Source organism: Saccopteryx bilineata, chromosome 1, assembly GCF_036850765.1.
Source record: "Saccopteryx bilineata isolate mSacBil1 chromosome 1, mSacBil1_pri_phased_curated, whole genome shotgun sequence".
Taxonomy (NCBI): domain Eukaryota; kingdom Metazoa; phylum Chordata; class Mammalia; order Chiroptera; family Emballonuridae; genus Saccopteryx; species Saccopteryx bilineata.
The window spans coordinates 206,493,528-206,513,957 of NC_089490.1; the positions used below are offsets into that span (position 1 = coordinate 206,493,528).

At 47.4% G+C, this 20,430-nt stretch overlaps 1 protein-coding gene across 7 annotated transcripts in view; it reads left to right on the forward strand.

Moving 5' to 3' along the window:
* The first annotated feature begins 11,588 nt into the window (after window positions 1-11,588).
* CAMK2D (calcium/calmodulin dependent protein kinase II delta) overlaps window positions 11,589-20,430 on the forward strand; it is a 131,007-nt gene continuing 122,165 nt past the window's right edge. For 3 of the 7 annotated variants that reach the window (XM_066233976.1, XM_066233981.1, XM_066233983.1), the window contains exons 1-2: window positions 11,591-11,983; window positions 13,755-13,849. In XM_066233976.1, coding sequence (XP_066090073.1) covers window positions 11,919-11,983; window positions 13,755-13,849 — 160 coding nt within the window. In that variant the 5' untranslated portion in view covers window positions 11,591-11,918. Of the gene's footprint in view, window positions 11,984-13,754; window positions 13,850-20,430 lie in introns of all 7 variants that reach the window. The other 4 variants (XM_066233977.1, XM_066233980.1, XM_066233979.1 and 1 more) reach the window with 4 other exon arrangements.

Below are 20,430 nucleotides of genomic sequence, written 5' to 3' on the forward strand. Positions count from 1 at the left end.
GAATGACTCTGATTTTCCATTTGGCTCATTGTGAAATCACTATGAACAGCAGCAACTTTCCAGTCCCCTCATGCACCTGTCTGTGCTGATTCTGAGTTTATGTAACCTGGGAACATGACTATGAATCATCACACTCTACTTTAGCGTCTACTGAAAACTGATTCAACTCTTTTCATCCTGAATAATAAAGTGATTTTGCACTTAGGCCCAATTTCTGATGCTATAGGCTCTCATTGGCATTCACAAAGAATATATAATTTGAATTATGTTAAAGAGTGTATTTCTTGGACACAGGATCTGCAGAAGAAATTCTAGGGAAGGTTAGCGTCTCTCTGGGGCCCGTAGTGGGGCCAAGCTTAGTCAGCGAGCATGTGGGCTATCTCTCTGTGTCACTGCTGTCTCTCCTACAGCCTCCACAGATGTTCCCCTGTCATCGCCACAGTTCAGAGGGCAGTAACAACCACAGCACTATGGGGAAACAGGCCAGAGAGCAGAGATGCCACTTTGAGGAATTGCTCTAGGGGTGGCTGGTTTTACTTGTGGTCACACTCTGGCTGGGCCACGACTGGGCTGGCAGCTGGGTGTCAAGGTGACTGAATCAGGAAGGGCAGGTAGTACAGCAGGTACGAGATCAGCACTTGAGTCCTGGGCTCTGAGCCAGTAGCTGGAGGGACTACAGCTCAGTGCCCTAGGGAGCCTCATGGCCAGGAGGGGCTGGGCAGGGGTGAATGCCTCACAGCAAGGTGGCGTCTAAGCAGAGACAGAGGAAGTGAGGGAAGAAAACCCATGTCTGGAGCAGAGGGAAGGACATGTGTAAAGGCAGGATGCTGCCAGGGAGCAGTATGGCTGAGCACAGCGGACACTGCATTGGTGGCATGGGCAGCTCCAGGCCGTGGACAGCTTGCATGAGTAGTGCTTTAAGCCAGCTGGCGGACATTTTGAGAAGTGGACAGAGTCAGGATGTATTCTGAGGTATAACCAGCCAAACCTGCAGCAGGACTGCATGTGCGACACAGAAGAGAAGCCAAGAAGCCCTAGGCGCGTTGCCCTGAGCAGCTGCGAAGGTGCACTGCAGTCCCTGTAGTGACGTGCGGGGAAGACAACCAGTGAGCTGAACTGCGTGTTTCAGGTGGAGTCTGAGACAGGTCAGGTCTGAGATACCTGTTCTAATCTTGTTTCCTGTTCAAATGAAACTGTCATCAGAATGGATTGTGCTGACATGGGCCCAGTGGTGATGTCAGAGAGACTCTGCCTGATCCTGCTTAGTCCAGATAGAAGTTGTTGGTGTTAAAGCAGTTAAGATGGGGTGAACACCTGAAGGTCCACTCAGAGCCCTGCCATTTGGGAAGACTGGCCAGTGACTCCCAAGTGCCATCTTTCAGAGGTGTGACCCGCAGAGTTCAAGTCCAGTTTTGTCAGTGTGGCCTCTTCCATGGGCCTTTAATTCTACAACAAAGCAGCTACTGCTCTGTTTGCCCATAACCATCAGGATGTGTGTATGAAGCATCAGGTGAAGTGAAGATTTGCAAGTTATCTGTTTATTTGGAGGAGAATCACCAACCTATATATTCAACACCTTGTGTTTGACTGGCTTTAGTTATTCTACTGAATCATGTGATTAAGTTAATTAAATAACTGCTTTGTCTACTGAGCACCCATTTGTGGACAGCAACTCTTCCACCCATTTCTAATTCTAAAAAATGTCCTGCTGCCGATGCTACTTCTGGTTTTCCAGAGACAGGACAGTCCCTCCCCCATGAACTGCACCAAGTGACTGTTTCGATCACTGAGTCATTGGAACCCTTTTATTTGTCCAGAGTGACCGTGATGCTCCCACAAAATGCCAAGAAGATGGAACAGGGATGGAATTCCACCCAGGTCTGCCACAGTGCTCACGTGTCCCTCTGTCAGAACGACAGCCCACTCTGGCCACGCACACCTGAGTTTTCTCCAGCAAAGGGGACCCTTGGGTTCTCTTGTGCAGGGTGAGCCTAGGATCGCTCTTGGGGTTCTGGCTTGGACAGCCCGACGTGGGCCCTGGATACTCGACAGCATTCAGCTCAGGAAGGAGGGTGCTCCGAATGGGAGGGCATGTGAGGCTATTGGGCCTTTCAGGTCTAAACAATGTGCTGCAACTTAAATAATTTAAATGCAAAATAAAGCTTCCTGTCTTATTACCTGATGTCAGAATTTCTGTGAAATGTCATGACACTAAGACTTTTCCTTATTTCTTTCCATCTGGGTGGAATTTGTGTTTGGGAGTTCTTGGTCTATTCCTAGCTGAGCTGACTCTCAAGCAGTATCATTTGCAAAATGTGTCCTATAAACCAAAGGAAGTGTTGATTAAATTTGCATTATATAAGCCATTTTTCCCTTTCTCATTTTTAGCTATTTTTTTTTTGTATCATTTTACTGCCCAGGAAAACATTTAGGGTTTTTTATGAAAGTCACATTTGTAAACACTAAATGTCACAATAAAATTAGCCTTCATTTGCTCTGTTTTTGTCACTGTATACTGAGTCTGCGTTGGCAATAAACTCCTATATCTTAGGAGGAGAGCATGAGCAGTCAGGAGACAATCTGATAACACTGAAAGGCTCTGGTGTGGGCACATGAGGACTGACACCGGGCATTACTTCCTCCGGATTGTATAACCTTCCAGGCCGAGTCCCAGCTTGCTTGCCTGTGCTGTGACCACAGTATCATCTGTTGTGAATAGAAGACTTGTGTCTCCCCAAAGTTTATAACTAAAGTCCTAATTCCTGCTGTGATCAGTAGGACAGGGCCCCCAGGAGGTGATGGGGTCCCGAGGTGGAGTTCTTCTGGTGGGATTGGAGCCCTAAAAGGATACAGCACAAGAGGACGGTCCCTGTGTCTGCTCACTGGCACATGTGGAGACGAGAGACAGCTGTCTGTACACCTGGAAGAGGGCCCCTGACCCTGTTGCGCTGGCCCCGAACCCACACTTGCAGCCAGTCTCTCGCCCCTGGCTTCCCATTGCCAAGGGTATGCCAGCCTTTCCAAGGAGGGAATACTCAATTTCTTTCTGGTTGGTTCTCTGACCACTGCCATCCTCTCTTCTCTCCTTTCCTCTCTGTGGGGGGTGGTGTCTTACCCAGGGTTCTATTGGATTCTTCTCCCAGTAGTAATATAAAAGCCTCTCCCTATTGTTAATTCCAAAACTTCAATTATACTATATTCCAAATTCATTAAGATTCTCTGAAAAAAATCATCAGTTAATAATTGTACATGGTACGATTATTTAGAAGATTTGATGCACATTAAGATGGATTTTAATGATAACATTTTTTAGTCATACGGGATCCACAGAGTTGGTGTATGCATTTTCCTCTTCAAAATTTACTAGAAGCCCTTGATGAAACGAACACCAGGACTGCAGGGACCCCAAATTTCTAGCCCTCTAGTGGTCAATACCATGCTGCCAGTCTCTGAGGCTGGCAGAAACTTACAAAGATGAAAATACTTCTACAACCTACAAAAAGGTGTTTCCAACAAAAGATGACAGGTCATTATCCATGTGCTTCAAACAGTGTACCACAATTGAAGCTGGATAATTTACTACATGAAAAAGGTTGTTGAATACTAATGTTAACTAATTCTTAAAATCATATATTTATCTTTATTGGTAAAAAAGAGAGAGAGAGAGAGAGAGAGAATCAAGAAACCAGGAAAAATTTTAGTACTTCCTACCTTGAGGGTAGGTCAAATATATTTTAGGAACACAGTACATTTTTTTATAATGGTGTATCATACAGGCTTGCAGACCAGACACAACTATTCATATGTGTGGCTTAGAGGAGCTAATAAATATTTCTAAGTACCAGTGGTCAATAGCTTTTGTAAATACGAGCTCCTAATCTCTACCTTACAGAAATGACGGTACGCGTGTGCGTCTGACTGGCATACTTTGCAGAGCAGAGGAGACGCCCATCCGCGCCCACAGACACGGGGCGGCTTCTCCTCACCGGCCCTGGACAGGCGACGGTTTCCAGTTTCTCGGGCAGTACATGGGTGAGTGGGGGCCCCACCAGGTGGCCATAGTCTTGCCTGTGTCAGGTCCAGTCACACGAAGAAAATGAATATAGTTCCCAATCCTGGCTCAGAGAGCCGTGTATGATTCAGAAGGTGAGGATATGGTTTTTAAAAATTGCAAATTGGTTCAACTTTGGGGAAGAGCAGTTACACCAACCTCTACCTATTAGAGAATTCGTAAGAGTCCTTTCTTTTGTGTGGCCCGGTTGACAAGAGCCATTGGACACAGCGTCGCAGAGGATGTCCCCGCTACTGCTCGGTGCGTGGCTGGTGTTACAGTTCGGGGAAAACAAACACTGGCTGTGGAGAATTGAGCACTACATGATGCTGAGCTTAGCCTGAAGTGTTGATATCTCCTCTCCTGTGCTTAGGCGTACTCTCATTTCATAGCCATACGACTCCCAAGAGTAGTTTCTTACCTTCCTTGGATGGATTTATAAAATGTTTTCTGATGTACAGTCACATATAAAACAAGTTTTCATTTTTAATTATGCACCTTTGCAGTATTAGGTATTAAGTTCTTAGAATAAGCTTTGGAACCCCAACAACCTGGACAAGGACAGCCCCTTGTGCCTTCTAGCCAGGTGACCTGACCAAAGCCAACAGCTGGTCATTGAACCATGTTTGGAACCATGTACAACAGGTATCAGCCTTGCTTTGGGTCGTTGGAAGGATTAAAAGTGATATGTGAAAGTGGTGAGCAGTGTGTTTGGCACACAGTGGGTACTGGACAGTTACCGTGGGAGAGTGCAGAAGTACAGGTCAGACTGGAGGGTTATTTTAGGGTCTCATCTGCTAGCTGGGCCTTGTTTCTGGTGCAGAGGTGGCTGAGGGGAGTCATGGAGGAGAGAGAGGTGGGCTGGTGGTAGGGAGGGGAGCCACATTGCCTTCCCTGAGCACTGAGGTCACAGACACCTGCTATGATGACGGCTTCTGAGTGGGAAGGAGTGAAGCCTACAGAACTCTTAATACAGATATTTTTAGACAAGATCAGGCATGTTCAGGGTGGTATGGCTGTAGATGGAGATATTTTTAATAGAGAACCTATGGGGTATGGTAATGTTGTAATGGGAACTATTAGGAGGAGAGCAAACATTACTGGAAGGACTGAATTGAAATAAGTGAGGAAATGGTACCAGTAACAGAAACTGAGACTTTGGAAAGTATAGATATATGCTTTGTCATCAAAGCAGGTGCACCGGAGAGCTCTGGAGGCTGGGCTCCTGCTGTGGCCGTGGTCTGCACACAGGCAGTGACCAGGGCTATGACAGCGCTCTCAGCAGAAAGAGGGAAGAAGTCCAGTCAGGAAAACAGGTGACGGCAGGACAGTTAATGGCAGCAGGAAGACCAAGAGGACAGTTCATAGCAGCAGGAAGACCAGGAGGACAGTTCATGGCTGCAGGAAGACCAGGAGGACAGTTCATGGCAGCAGGAAGACCAGGAGGACAGTTCATGGCAGCAGGAAGACCAGGAGGACAGTTCATGGCAGCAGGAAGACCAGGAGGACAGTTCATGGCTGCAGGAAGACCAGGAGGACAGTTCATGGCAGCAGGAAGACCAGGAGGACAGTTCATGGCAGCAGGAAGACCAGGAGGACAGTTCATGGCTGCAGGAAGACCAGGAGGACTGGAATTGGGGAACCAAAAGGGAGCCAGTTTCAAGAAGAGGTGGTACTTGGCCTCAGGTTTGTATAGATTCCTGCAACGATGAGGCTGGAGTCAGGTTGCCTCGATGTGGTCATTGGAGGCCTTGGTTGTTAGAGGGTCTTGTGGGACAGGGACAGAGCAGAGGGCATGGACGTCACAGCTGGCTGTGGCAGCTATTCCTTTACATTTATAGTCATGCACAGTGGTGCCCTCAGCCCTCACATCAATCATTCTCACTCCCTGACTCACCCAGACAGCTTCCAGTCCTGCAAGTTCCATCCATGGGAAGTACCCTGAACAGGTGTACTGTTTTTATCTTTTGTACTGTGTTTTCTATGCTTAGATACACAGACTGTTCTGTTGTGTTACAGTTGCTACAGTATTCTGTGCAGCAGCCTGCTGTCGTGGGCTGTAGCCCAGGAGCTGTAGGCTACACCACTGAGGTTGTGTGTGTTCCTCTGAGGTCCTCACACAATGATGACAACGACCCAACAACACCTTTCTCGGAACGTATCCTCTTTGGTTAGCATCGCACAACTGCACTATATTTCCTGGGCAGCGTTTTCCTAAAAACAAAAAATGGAATTTAAGTCATGCTCACACAGATAGTGTACAGTTTTGTCTAATTCATATTCACACAGATGGTCTCAATTGTCAATGTCTTATCATTGTATCAATATTAATTTCCCCAAATATATTTTAAATACTTTACATCTGTGTTCACCACCGTCATTCTCTCTTCACTTGCTGTGAGCAGATCACTCCAGACGGCTGACGTTCATGCCCCACGAGGCACACAGCTCCCAGGTGAACTGAGCCGTACAGATGTCACACCCTTACTAAAATCCTTCTGTGCTGCCACTCTGTACTTCACACGGTTTCTAGTACCCATGACAGCCTCGTTTTGCTCACTACGCTCAAACACATTGGACCTCACGGGTCCTTGAACTACCTACCGTGTGCCACCCACCTGAACACTGTTTCCTGGACACTCGTCCATCTGGTAAAATTCCTGCTTAGGCTTCAGATCTCGTTTTGCTCTTTTCTCATTAAAACTCCGCCTGCCCCACCAAGACAGATGGAATACGTTCTCATAGCTCCCCACAGTCTTCTCTTTTAGTTTTTACATTTTTATGAATAATTGACTTAATGGCAACCTCAGCCACTCAACAGTGAGCCATGTGGAAGTGGGGACAGTGTCTGGGTCTATTTTTCATCCTCACAGTGCCTGGCTTCATACACAAATGCAATGTATAGAAGAAATATTGCAGAAGTAACCTCACACTTGTTCACACTTAAGCTGCAGGGTTCTCTGTTTTCCATGTTGATTATCCCCTCAGTGTGATTGCCTTCACCTTCAGAAACACCTTCTCACTCTTAATTTGAGGGCACACGTTCTTTGTTAAATCAGCCAAGCAGTGTGAGAAAGGAGTGTTGCTCACAAATAAACTACTAATTGAAGGTTTTCCTCCGACACATACGATAAATGAAAGAGGAAAGTGTTAGAACTGGGAAGGGTGTAGAGAGAAACGTTCATGGCCCTTGAAGTGGTATGGCTACAGCTCCCAGAACCGCTAGAACTGCTTCCCCTGCAGAATGGACTCTCTCTCTCTCTATCTGTGTGTGTGTGTGTGTGTGTGTGTGTGTGTAAATGGTAAACTGGTTCTTCCTTTAACTCGAGCCACCTTGAGACTTGTTCTGACCGCAGTCAGGCCCTTCTGCAAAATGGCCGACCCTCAGCGCCTACACTGAGGGAAGCTGGAGTAATATGGAAAAGTAGATGTGGTCATAATCCAAATCACCTATTTCCATGCGTCCATTGTCATTTCATTCATAAGCTTTAAGTCATAGTGAAAGCTTCTGCTTTTGCAGGACATTCCATTTTAATGGTTTCATAACACTTCATTTGTAGAGGGGGTTCGCAAACCTACTAAAAACAGGGTCCTCCAAAAACAGCTCCTTTAAGGAAAGACATTTGTTTCTCTGGTCTGGGGCAGGGTGCCCGGGTAGCAGCAGCTGTGCTCCAGGAGATCTTCCAGGGGCCAGGCAACAGAGGCCCTGCTATTGTCCATGTGAGATTGCCAACATATCCTTTGGAGCTGCCATCTTGCCATCAAGGAAATATGAGGACATTTGAGCGGGCATGGGGCTCTGGGTACAACCAGGAGTGGGCCCCCGGCCCGTGTTCCCACTCCTTTGCCAGAAATATCATCTGCAAGTAGTCATCTGTGGTTGAGTCCTATTATGTGCCCACACAGCCCACATCTGCACAAGGCTAGAATGGATGTGGGCGTGGAGATTTAGCCACATGCATTATCTCATTGGGCAAATATAAATTATTTTTTAAGTGAGAGGAGGCGAGATAGTGAGACAGATTCCTCCATGTGCCCTAACTGAGATCCACCTGGCAAACCCTGTCAGGGGCTGATGCTCGAATCAACTGAGCTATTTTTAGTGCCTAAGGCTAATGCTGGGACCAATGAGCTATCCCAGCACCCCAGCTGACACTTGAACCAATCAAGCCACTGGGTACAGAAGGGTAAGAGGGAGAGAAGGAAGAAAGGGAGGGGAGAGAAGTAGATGGCTGCTTCTACTTTGAGCCCTGACTGGAAATCAAACCGGGCTGATGCTTTATCCACTGAGCCAACTGGCCAGAGCTGAAAATAGTCTTAAAAGCTCTTTCTACTTTCTGAAGGAATGAATGAACATATCCATAACAAACTTCTGGGAAGCAAATAAGCAGAGAGATAAGAAATATTAAAGGTCTTGGTGATCCAGAAAATGAGTAAGTAATATCTGAATAATAAATTATAATACATAGTAATAAATTAGCTGCACCTGTTAGGCAGATAAGACAGATGGCAATCCTATTATTTAGACAGGATTGTGATAGAAGTGGTACAGGATATTGAGTAAGTATATACTGAGAAAAAAATTTTTTGAAAAAGTTATGAAAATGAACAATGATGAGGGAAATGCTGCCCTCTCTAAAGCTACATGAATTAAGAAAAATTGCCACAGGAACATTCACATATAAATGAATATATGAGATATATATATATATATATATATTTTAAAGGTCTTTTAAATAAGTGGGAACACATGAGCTCTTTACTTAGCCCATTGGCTAAACTAGCGATCTGTTTTAGGGGGGAGGAGAGGAGATCCCTGCCTCATGCCATTCACAACACACTTAGACGGTTAAGACACTAATCATGGAAGTACAACAGGAGGAGAAAAGGGCCTTGGGAACAGAACAGGTTCTGGAACCAGACAAAAGAAGCAGACAGATCACACAGGGCTTTGTCAGACACGTAAGGTGTTCTGGTCTCTCTTTCAAGACGACAGAAGTGAGTGAAACATGTTCTCAAAGGAAGGGTGGGATCAGGTTTGCTTTCAAAGGAGCCCCCTCGCAGCTGTGGGGAGCTGGAACAGGGTACAAGAGTAAGACGGTTAGAAGGCTGTTTTTGCACTGACTGAGAGCAGATGACAGCTTGGTCTCGAGTGCTAATGGTGACAAATGGACAGAGTGGACAGATAGTTCTAGAAATGTGTAGGAGCCAAGTAGGGAAGTCGGAAACTAAGCAGGGCCAGACCAGGAAATGTCTGGTTGTGCCTCCTAAAGATTTTGGACTTTTCCCCCAACCAGTACATGGTGAGCTAGTAATAATGTCAGCCCTGAGGGGGAGACAATGGTAGACTCCTCCAGTGTGCACGCACCACAGGGAGACAACATCAGACTCCTCCAGTGTGCACTCACCACAGGAGACGTCAGACCCCTCCAGTGTGCACTCACCACAGGAAGGTGACCTAACGCCTAGCCCAAGGCTCAGGTGGGGCGTACATAGTGGAGCACACTGATTTCACATTATAAAGTTGTACACCTAAACTTTATATGTTATTAACCAGTGTTACCCCAATATACAGTGTGTCCGTAAAGTCATGGTGCACTTTTGACTGGTCACAGGAAAGCAACAAAAGACAATAGAAATGTGAAATCTGCACCAAAGAAAAGGAAAACCCTCCCAGTTTCTGTAGGATGATGTGGCAGTATGTGCACATGCGCAGATGATGATGTAACACCGTGTATACAGCGGAGCAGCCCACGGCCATGCCAGTCGAGATGTGGACGGTACAGAGGAAAGTTCAGTGTGTTCTGTGGCTTGCTAAATTCGAATCTGTGACCAAAGTGCAACGTGAATATTGGCGCATTTATAACGAAGCGCCACCACATAGGAATAACATTACTCGGTGGGATAAGCAGTTGAAGGAAACGGGCAGTTTGGTGGAGAAACCCCATTCTGGTAGGCCATCAGTCAGTGACGAGTCTGTAGAGGCTATATTGGATAGCTACCCAAGGAGCCCTAAAAAATCTGTGTGTGAGCCCACATTTAACTGCACTAAATAGGTATGAAACTGGGAGGGTTTTTCTTTTCTTTGGTGCAGATTTCACATTTCTATTGTCTTCTGTTGCTTTCCTGTGACCGGTCAAAAGTGCACCATGACTTTAAGGACACACTGTAGTTTTTGACATCATCCTTTTTCTGTATCACTGTTACACTTGCTTTTTACTGCTGGTAATCAAAATATCTACAAAGTTCAATTTTGTTATAATAAGTGTTAAGAACTGTGAATGTGGCTCTGGTGGGTTGCTCAGTAGAGAGAGCTTCGGCCTGTCCTGCGGACGTCCCAGGTTCCATGCCAGGTCAGGGCACACAGGAGAACTGACCATCTATCTGGTTCCCCCCCCCCTTCCCCTCCTGCAGCGAGGGGCTCAGTTGGTTCCACTGTCAGCATCAGCCCAGAGCTGAGGATGGCTCCAGCATCTGCCCGGGGAGGGGGGGGGGTGTTGCCAGGGGGATCCCGGTGGGTGCGCAGGAGGGCATCTGTCTCTATCGCCCCTCCTCTCACTGAAAAATAAAATAAAATTGTAAACATTTCAGAACTTTGGTAAGAGCTCAGTATTGACAGTCCACCATTCCCAACATCAGGGCACAAGGGAATGAGGATTAGGTGGGATGTGGACAAGGCTGATTTACTTTTCTCTTAAAGGGACTTTATAAGAGTTTATGGGGTGAAACTAACACATGCCGAGCTCCCTTCATTTCCCCGGGTGCAAGCAGAGCCTTGAAATCCTCGAGTCTCCATCTCTGCCCCTGATCTTTCCTCTTCCAACTGTGACACTGAGTCCGTGACGTGATGCTGGAGGAGCAGTGAGCAGCGGCGCTGTCAGGAAGCAGAACCGGGACTGCGCACGGCGCTTCTGGGTCGGGTCTGGACGCGCCCCGTTATAACGAGAGGCCTGGGCCGGAGGGGCGGCCTCAGCGATCTCGACTCTTCCTCTCGTTGCCACGGTCAGCCGTGACCGGGACCTCTGTACTCGTGCCTCCGGCCGCGCTCGGCCCACGCCGGCCCGGAACCAGCACCCTCCGCGGTCACGTGGTGCGGCGACTTCGGCCCGCGAGTCCCGTGACCGCCCCAAGCCTCGGGAGGCCTCGCCCGCGGGCGCGCGGAGATCTCGCGAGAGCCGCCGCCGCGGCATTTTCGGAGCTGACGGGGTCCCTGAGGGGGCGGAGGTGTGGCCGAGAGGCGGCGCTCTAGCCTTCGCTCCGCTAGCGTGATGGCCGTCGCTCACGTCTCGGGGGCTGCCCGAGTGTGAGCGCCCCGACTTGGAAGAGGCGGGGAAGCGGAGAGCAGGGGCAGCCCCGCGGCGGAGGCGCGGCCAGCGGGGTCGTCCCGCGCCCCGTCGGCCCATCGCGGCCTCTCCCCACGCGGGCGCGCCTGAGACCCGCGAGGGGACGGCCGGGGTTGCCGGGTAACTGCGGCCTCACCCCGCCCCTCTCCGCACGTAGCCACGCCCTCCAGGCCCGCCCCACCCCCCCACCCCCGGCCCGCTCAGGCCCCGCCCCCGCCTAGGGCTCGCTCCCTCCTCCGCCCCGCCCGGGGGCCCAGTGATCGTTCGCAGCTGCTGGCCGCTTGCGTCTCGCCCGCGCCAGCCGCTTGTAGTTTCCCGGCCCGCGGCGGTGAGCGCGCTGCCCCGCGTCGGGGAGAGGCGCCGGGAACGAGCAGCGCGGCGTGCGGAGGGGCCGCGGGGCCGCGACAGGAGCAGGCGCCCTCTGTGGTCACCCCCGCCCCGCGCGCGCCCCACGGTCGGCCGGCCACCCACCCTCGGACGCGGACGCGGACGGCGAGCGGGCCCGGGGACGGCCCAGCCCCACGATGGCCTCCACCACCACCTGCACCCGCTTCACGGACGAGTACCAGCTCTTCGAGGAGCTCGGAAAGTGAGCGAGGCGCCGGGGAGCGCGGGCAGGGCGGGGACGGGCTCTTCGCCCTGGGGGCTCGGGCAGGGCCCCTGCCGGAGCGGCTGGGCCCCGCGGTGGTCACTGTCACCCCGAGAGCCGTGGGGACGCCGCGCAGACCGGCCTCTGTAAGCGGAGATGCTTGCGAGCCCGCGGGGCGACCACGCGCGGGTGCCCTGTGACTGGCGTCCGGAGTTCCACGTCCAGAGCGGAGCCGCAATGACCAGCCCGATCGTGCCCCGCACCGATGGCAACTTGTCCCTGGTGACTCGTTTGCCGTCCGCCGCCGGTGCTCGCGCGCGTCCCCGCCTTCCCCGCAGGACTCGCACGCGGTGGGAGAGCCCTCTGGACACCAGGGAGCCCCCAGGGTGGCCTCACGTTGCGTGGACTTCCGGGACCGCTGGAGATGTGCGGGAAGAGGACAGGGACCCGCCGAGGCCTGTGCGGGGCCACCAGGGGCTGGGCGTGCAGGAGGCACGGGGACTGCTGGGGACCGTGAATAGAGAACCAAGGGCTGCAGGTGTGCAGGCGGGGACAGGACCTGCTGAGGGTTGGGCTGTGCTTGGGGACTAGGGCGACGGGGTGTGCTGACTGATGGTTCCTGCAGCGTCTGACTCAAACCCAGTCCTCTGCTCCCGTTTTCACTGTCGCGGGTGAAAGGGTGCGGAGTATGGTGGTGGTTTATGCAGGCGAATGAAAGGAAATGGAAATGTCTTCTAAATGAAATGAACATTCTATCCCATGTTTATGCATTGTTTGCTGTTCAAACATGGAGAATATGTCGGAAAGACAGGTTAATTCAAATCTCTCCCCTCCCCTAGCCCAGTACAGGGCACGCACAGAGAAATCACCAACCAGGATTGGTTAAACCACTCAAATATTCCAAAGATTTATATTTTAGTGAAAACAATCGCCATGTTTACTTACTTGGAGCCGCATTTGTTTTCTTCTACCAGAATAAATAGGCAGCAGGTTTGTGCTGCTCTTCCTCAGCTCCGCTCTTTGCAGGGTGTTTCCTCCCAGCATTGGGTGCTGTGTGAGTGTGAATTGTGAAAGGTTTTCAGATTTCATGTACAAATGAGAGCCTCATAATTGGCAGTCCCTTTCATTTTGCCCATTAATAATGTGTATTCACGCCCTGGCCGGTTGGCTCAGCGGTAGAGCGTCAGCCTAGCGTGCGGAGGACCCGGGTTCGATTCCCGGCCAGGGCACACAGGAGAAGCGCCCATTTGCTTCTCCACCCCTCCGCCGCGCTTTCCTCTCTGTCTCTCTCTTCCCCTCCCGCAGCCAAGGTTCCATTGGAGCAAAGATGGCCCGGGCGCTGGGGATGGCTCTGTGGCCTCTTCCTCAGGCGCTAGAGTGGCTCTGGTCGCAACATGGCGACGCCCAGGATGGGCAGAGCATCGCCCCCTGGTGGGCAGAGCGTCGCCCCTGGTGGGCGAGCCGGGTGGATCCCGGTCGGGCGCATGCGGGAGTCTGTCTGACTCTCTCCCCCTGTTTCCAGCTTCAGAAAAGTGAAAAAAAATAATAATAATAATGTGTATTCACAGCTAAATAAAATTTACTTTTATTTCTCAGCATTAAGGAAGGTCTGGGTTTCCAGGAAGAGATGGTCATTTTCTGGATATCATTGTAGTGCACTGATATTTGAAAATTCACTACATTCAATAAAAATGCTCAAATTGATGTAATTTGTTCATGTACTGTCAGAGCTGATAATATTGATTACCTGGAAATTCTTTTTTATTTTCAGGGGGGCTTTCTCAGTGGTTAGAAGATGTATGAAAATCCCCACTGGTCAAGAATATGCTGCCAAAATCATCAACACCAAGAAGCTCTCTGCCAGGGGTAGGTGTTTCCAACTGTGTGTGTGTGTGTGTGTGTGTGAATTCTGTGTCTCACGTCCACTGTTGGTTCCCTTGTGCATGCATCCTATGGTTATAACTGAATTACAGACTTAGGTAGTATATTATATATTGAGAGTGGTTCCTTCCTGAACGTCTCTCAGTCTGTACTGTTTAGAAATAAAGCAACAAATATAATTTCACAAACTATTGTAAGAATTCTACCTATCCTGTGAGCAGTAACATCAACCACCAGATTTTAAACCCAGTATATGTCACTAAGTGAATTTTGCTTTTAGGACTACTGTGAAATAACTTTCAGAAAAATGCTGGGATGGAAAAAAATATGAGTCTCACAACTGTCATTATTCCCTTTTGCTTTTAAGAGGAAAAATAGGTCAAAGCTTCATTGAATCATGTATTTTAGTTGTAGTTACACTTGAACTTAATTCATCAGGGTATATTTAACACTTGTGGCTTTGGGAGGAAAAATTTGACTGCTATGCTCATGAAGTCCAGCCGGTTGTAATGTTTCTGTGTGCAAGTCAGACCTTCCTTGGCGCCCGCGTTGAGATTGGTCACAGACCCGGAATGTGTTTTGCACATGCTTAACAGCCACAGAGATAATTCATGCTCGTGAAATAGCTTTTGACATAAGCAAAAATCTTGGAGGACCTTCAGTGCACTCCTGTTGCGTTGAACTCGTGCGGAAAGGACTTCTGAAACGCTAGGCATTCCGGTTATTGTGTCCAAGTATTTCCACGGGAACGTATGGTTTAATGAGAGAAAAATGAAATGAATACGAACACAGTGCCCTAGTGTAAGCTCGTATCAGTGACCTGGTTTATTTTATTTTAAGTAATGCAAAAAGGAATTCCATTTGGGTTTAATTTGTTGTCTAAATAGTGGTATTGCCCAGGTCCCTGGTATCAATGTGCTTGCTCTCTGCCTTGTTCTTTTCTCTACCTGCAGCAAGTTCCACTTGAACGTGGATTTGAGGTTGAGGCTGGCATTTCGGTGGCATCGTTTGGGTGGGATTGTGTTGTGTCTGAGGAGCGTCAGTGCTCAAGCAGGCCATGGGGCAGAGGTAGGCCGGGGGGTCAGGGGGGAGCTCGTCGGTTCTATTACGTCCCTTCCCGCTTCTCCACCTGAAAGAAGGTTTTTTTCTTCAGTGAGAAGTTGCTGCTAAACCATAAGTGACACTTTACTTTTTTTAAAAAATCTAAATGAGGTGTATCTCTGAGAGCTGGTGTGCTTTCTCCCTGTGTGCTGGGCACTTCAGCCTGCACGGATCACACTCCTTACAGAGGCCTTACAACACCTCTCCAGGATTCTTCAGTGTCTTTAATCTTTCTCTCAAAGCAGAAATGCTGTGCTTCACTGTGCTGTTTCCTGAGCCAGAGTCACCGTCTCCCTCCACCTGGTTCATGCTGAGAGGGCAGAGATGCCATCTGCACTCGGGTACACAGACTGCGCCCGCGTCTGAGGCCTGCCTCCAGGTCTGAGGCTCCTGCCCCGCGTCTCCAGGCCTCCGTCTGCGCTCCTGAGTGCACCCTCGCACGTGTGGTCACGTGTGGGAGAAGCGGTCGGGGTGCCCCCTGCTCTCCTAGGCCGTCTCCCTGGACTGGGCGGGTTCCCTCGCCTGCTCTGTGGTACCCGCTGCAGGTAGACCTCCTGGTTCCCCTGTGGGTCAGCTTCCTGGGAGCCTGTGTTTCTTCATCTTTAGAATGTGATAACATAGCACTTCCTTCTGTGGGTGAGTGGAAGAGCCTGGGCTGCCACCGCACTGACAGCGACTTCTGAGTGTGCCCTGCTCTGGCTTGGGGCTGTGGCGAGCAGCAGAGATCAGTCACATGGGCAGTGGCAGCCCTGATTAGCTGGGCTCCCAGTGAGTCAGAACCCTGCTGCTTAGCATGTAAAACTGGGTCAGACATTTCTCTCCTCCTGATGGCAGGTTCTCTGTCAGTAGAGGGGGGAGGGGTGCCCAGAAGGTGGCATTGTGAGGACCCAGTGAGTTTTGTGAGAGTCACTGCTTCACTTGCAGAGTGCTGTGTCGAGTTTACTGCTATCATTGCTCCCCTGAAAACTACGACCAGACTGTCCTCTCAGAGGCTCTTTCCTGGTGTTACCAGAACAGTTCGAGCTGGCTACAGAATATCTGCACCTGGGAGTGTGTCCCTTTGTTTAATCTATGCCTATGTCAGATTATGAGCTCTTAAAGGAGAAGTGCCACACTTTCGTTCTGGCGTAAAGCATTGCACAGTGTTGAGCACAGAGCACAGCTCAGGAGATTGACAGGAGAGGAGTGAGGTACCTGCCTCGTTTACTCTGAAGAACAGACAAATTCCGGGTGTAAAGTTGTTTGTATTGATAAATAGTGTGTGCAGAACATACACTTTATTAAAAGATGAATTCTCCTTTAGAAACACTGCATTCTCAGAAGATAACGTTCCTAAAACACTACTTTTATAAAAAAAAATTTCTTTATATCTTCTAAATCTATATAAATATATAAATGCTTGTCTCATAGAGGGGAGAGTGCTTGAATTTATTAGACCTTGTTGCTATAGCAAGGTCAAGTTGTGTCAATTTTTACAAAAATTTTTAAATAACAAATATGGGAAATGTAGAATGAAATGCAAAATAGTCATGCGTATTTTTTTCTAAGACTCTGGTTTTCTTTTGTTTTGGGTTTTTTTTGTTGTTGTTTTGGGCTGCATATGGCAGTTTTTGTGGAACATACAACTTTTATCTGTACAAATTTTTGTTTTATTTGAAATGCCACATGTCTTTGTAAATCCAAGCTTTAACCCTCTTTGTTTTAAAGATAAGGCTGGTCCTTCAACTAAAATCTTCACATATCTTTTAAATGAAACATCACAACTGAAAAAGAAGGGCCATTGTCAGTAACTGTCACCTAAGGCCATCAGGGACTCGCTAAAGGACAGGGCTGCCTCCCTCATGGACTTGCACCCCCACCCTGTCTCCGGAGGTCCTCTGTGCTGAGTCCAGGGGGTCTCCAGCCATATTTCCTCTCAGCTGTTAGTCACACTCACCGTACTTGGGAGTTTTGAAGAAGTTCTTTCTTTTTGCATTAAGACGTGTGTGCAGGGCATGCCTTATGCAATACTACTGATCAGATGAATAAGAAAGTATACTCGTACATAATTTGGTTTGTTTTAAAAATAAGTCATGTAGAAACATCTCAAAGCATATGATATTGCTTCTGTAGTTGCCGAAGTTCAAGAAGTTGTGTGTTAGGAATAAGAAGGCATGCTATAAGAAGGTAAGGCTGAGTAGTATGGCACTGAATTTTGTCTCATGTTCTCACCATGAGAATTAGAAATGACATCATTTTGATCCCAAACAGTTAGGTTAGTACTTAGTAAGTGCTAATTTGCCGTGCTGTCTTGATATTTGTCTATTCTGACCTGGTTATAACGGTAAGGTATTGTCAGGATCTGGAAGGTCCGTGCAAGGCTGGGGTTGAGTTCAGAACCGGTGGCTGATGTCTTTAGAAACAGGGCAGGGGATGGGCTTCCGCTTTGACGCTTCCCTGTGATAAAAGACTTTATGGTTGGCCCTGGCTGGTTGGCTCAGTGGTAGAGCGTTGGCCTGGCGTGCAGGAGTCCCAGGTTTGATTCCCAGCCAGGGCACACAGGAGAAGCGCCCATCTGCTTCTCCACCTCTCCCCCTCTCCTTCCTCTCTGTCTCTCTTCCCCTCCCTCAGCCAAGGCTCCATTGGAGCAGCATTTGCGTGGGCACTGAGGATGGCTCTATGCTCTGATTGCGGCAGAGCGACGCCCCAAGATGGGCAAAGCATCGCCCCCTGGTGGGCGTGCTGGGTGGATCCCGGTCGGGCGCATGCGGAAGTCTATCTGCCTCCCCGTTTCCAACTTCAGAGAAATACAAAAAAGGGGAAAAAAAAAAGACTTTATGGTTGTAGTGACTTGATGTTAATCTCCCAGAGTTTTTTTTTTTTTTTAATTTTTTCCATTGACTAGAGAGAGACAAAGAGGAATGGGGGATGGAGGAAGAGAGAGAGCGAGGAAGAGAGAAAGAGAAAGGGGCATCAACTTGTTGTCCCACTTAATAAGTTTTGCACTCATTGACTGCTTCTCCTTTGTACCCCTGCTGGGAATCGAACCTTTGACCCTGGTGTACCAGGACAAAACCCTACCCACTGGGCCACTGGTCCAGGGCCTCCCAGTGTCTTGTTCGATCATTAGAAACCATTTCTAGTTACATAGAACCTGATATACCAGAAGTCACTGTTTTTGTAAAATATTATGGATTACCGTAGAGCCTTGAAATAATATATGCTATGATAAGTATATTTTCTCTTTACTCCATTGCAGAAGTTAGTAAAGGGTTTCATTTTATATTTCTGTAAAACTTCAGATTTAATGCAGTGAAATCATTTTGGTTGTCTTGATTTTGCTAGTTTTGTTAACTCCTAAATTGATGACTTTGTAAAGCTACTTGACCATGTACACAAAATTGGGTCCCAGCAATGAAATCTGAAGGTTGCACATATGTTCTTGTCTCTTTTTTTATGTTACAATAGGCATGTCAGTAATTCTTGTTATTTTTTCTCTTTTTTGGCATTCATACAGTCTAGAAATTAGTGTAATTTCTCAGCCTCGTGATTATTTGTGTTGATGTCAAAGTTGATCTGGGATGATATAGATAATAGATAAGCCCACCTCTGAATATAGGTTATTGATTTGCACTTTGGAATTCATTGGGCAAATTAATATTTTGGCTGGGCAAAATAAGTTTTTTGGCTCCAATAATGTTTTAAGAAAATTAGTAATTTATTTATTTGTTTGTTTACTTATTTTTGAGAGAGAGACAGGGAGAGATAGAGACAGGAACATAGAGCTGCTCCTGTATGTGCCCTGACCCGGAATCAAAACTATGGGCTTGTTTCGGGGTGACATTTTTAACCCACTGCACTAAATGACCAGGGCCATTTTTATTGTTGTGCATAGAATTTCTTCAGTTTTTCAATTCTTGGGTCTCAAAGTGGTATGTATCATCCTTATTATGTGTTCTTTAGTTATGTTTAACTGTATTTCCGTTCTTACATAGCCTTGATATTAAACACTTATTTTCTTCCTTTGATGAATGAGAAAATAATTGATATTCAAAACTAATTAGGACATAAAAATAAAAGTGTACATCTACATTTCCAGGAAATAATAAAAATCCTGTCTGTGTTTCAGCATTATTAAATAAAGAATGTGGTTGTCAGGTGCCGGGCTGTGATATTAATAACGAGTGTCAGCTCCTAGCTGACATATTATGTAATAGGAACTGAACACCCTGGGAAGCTTGATCGCTTCTGCAATTAGACCAATATTTGTCATTTCCATTGACACACTAAACCAATTTAGTGTGAAAATTAAAATTTGGTAATTACTTTTTATAGTTTTTTTTTTAATGTTGTGAATTACTATGAAGCACATACTAGTGTTTTCTTGGGCATTTGACTTCTTTTGTTAACTAGAATTTTAATTTTTAAAAGTCTACTTGGGCTGATCCTGAGGCAGGCAGGCTGACCATTAGCGTCACTAGGGCTGGGCTGGTTTTTTAAACATCTGTCTCCCTCCAAGTATTAGGGTGTAGTGTGTACAAGGTTCTTTATAAATTATTGGTGATTAATTAATGGCTGTTTACATAAGAGGTGTGTAAAGCATTCAAGTTAGAATAGTGTCATTTAGTATCACTTGACTGTGTGATACATTAAATGTAGTTTAGCAACATTTTAGTCTAAAACATAATACCTTATTAATAGGAACTTATATTTCATACTACTTTATAGATGACTAAGTATGTTCACATATGTGACCTTATTTTGTGTGTTTTTATCTCGTAAATATTGAATGAGGGCAGTGGGCAGAGTGTTGGGAAAGACAGGGGTGACCTATACAAATGGGCATTGTGGAAGACGTGAGTGGGGTTGACGCCCAGCCTCACGGATAAAGTGCTGTGGGTTTTCAAAGGAGGGAAAGCTTATTTCTGTCTAGGAAAATGAAGGAAGGCTTTTACATAATACGGACTTAAATAAAAATTTGAAGCCACTATTCAGAGGATGCTCAGGCACCAAAATGGACATAGGCAGGTTGGAGAGATTGTTCAAATAGTTCAGATACCTGAGTATGATGAAAATGTTATTCATATGGTAAATCTGGTGCAACTACCAGTACAAAGTTATTTTTAGAAGAAAATAATTTTAAATGAAGTAGAATATTCTTTTAGGGGACAGAATATCCAGTTGAGGTAGATATAACAGTACCTTCTTAAGGCACAGGCACAGACCTTCTGTTTGCCAGAGCCTGGCTCTTACCGTGCGGTGGGGACACTGCTAGGTTTGGAGTGGGGAGAGGACAGCTCTGTTTGTTCGGTTTTGATTCTAAATAGCTTAAGTATCCTGACATTCTGCCCAGGGGAACATCATCACTGATTCTTTTAGTTAGATGAGCCCTTTTCTGGGACTGAGTTCTCCTTTTTAACTTGTTGGAACTTTGTTACTACCAAAATCAACAACAATAATAAAATAATAGAAATGTTAATCGTCCT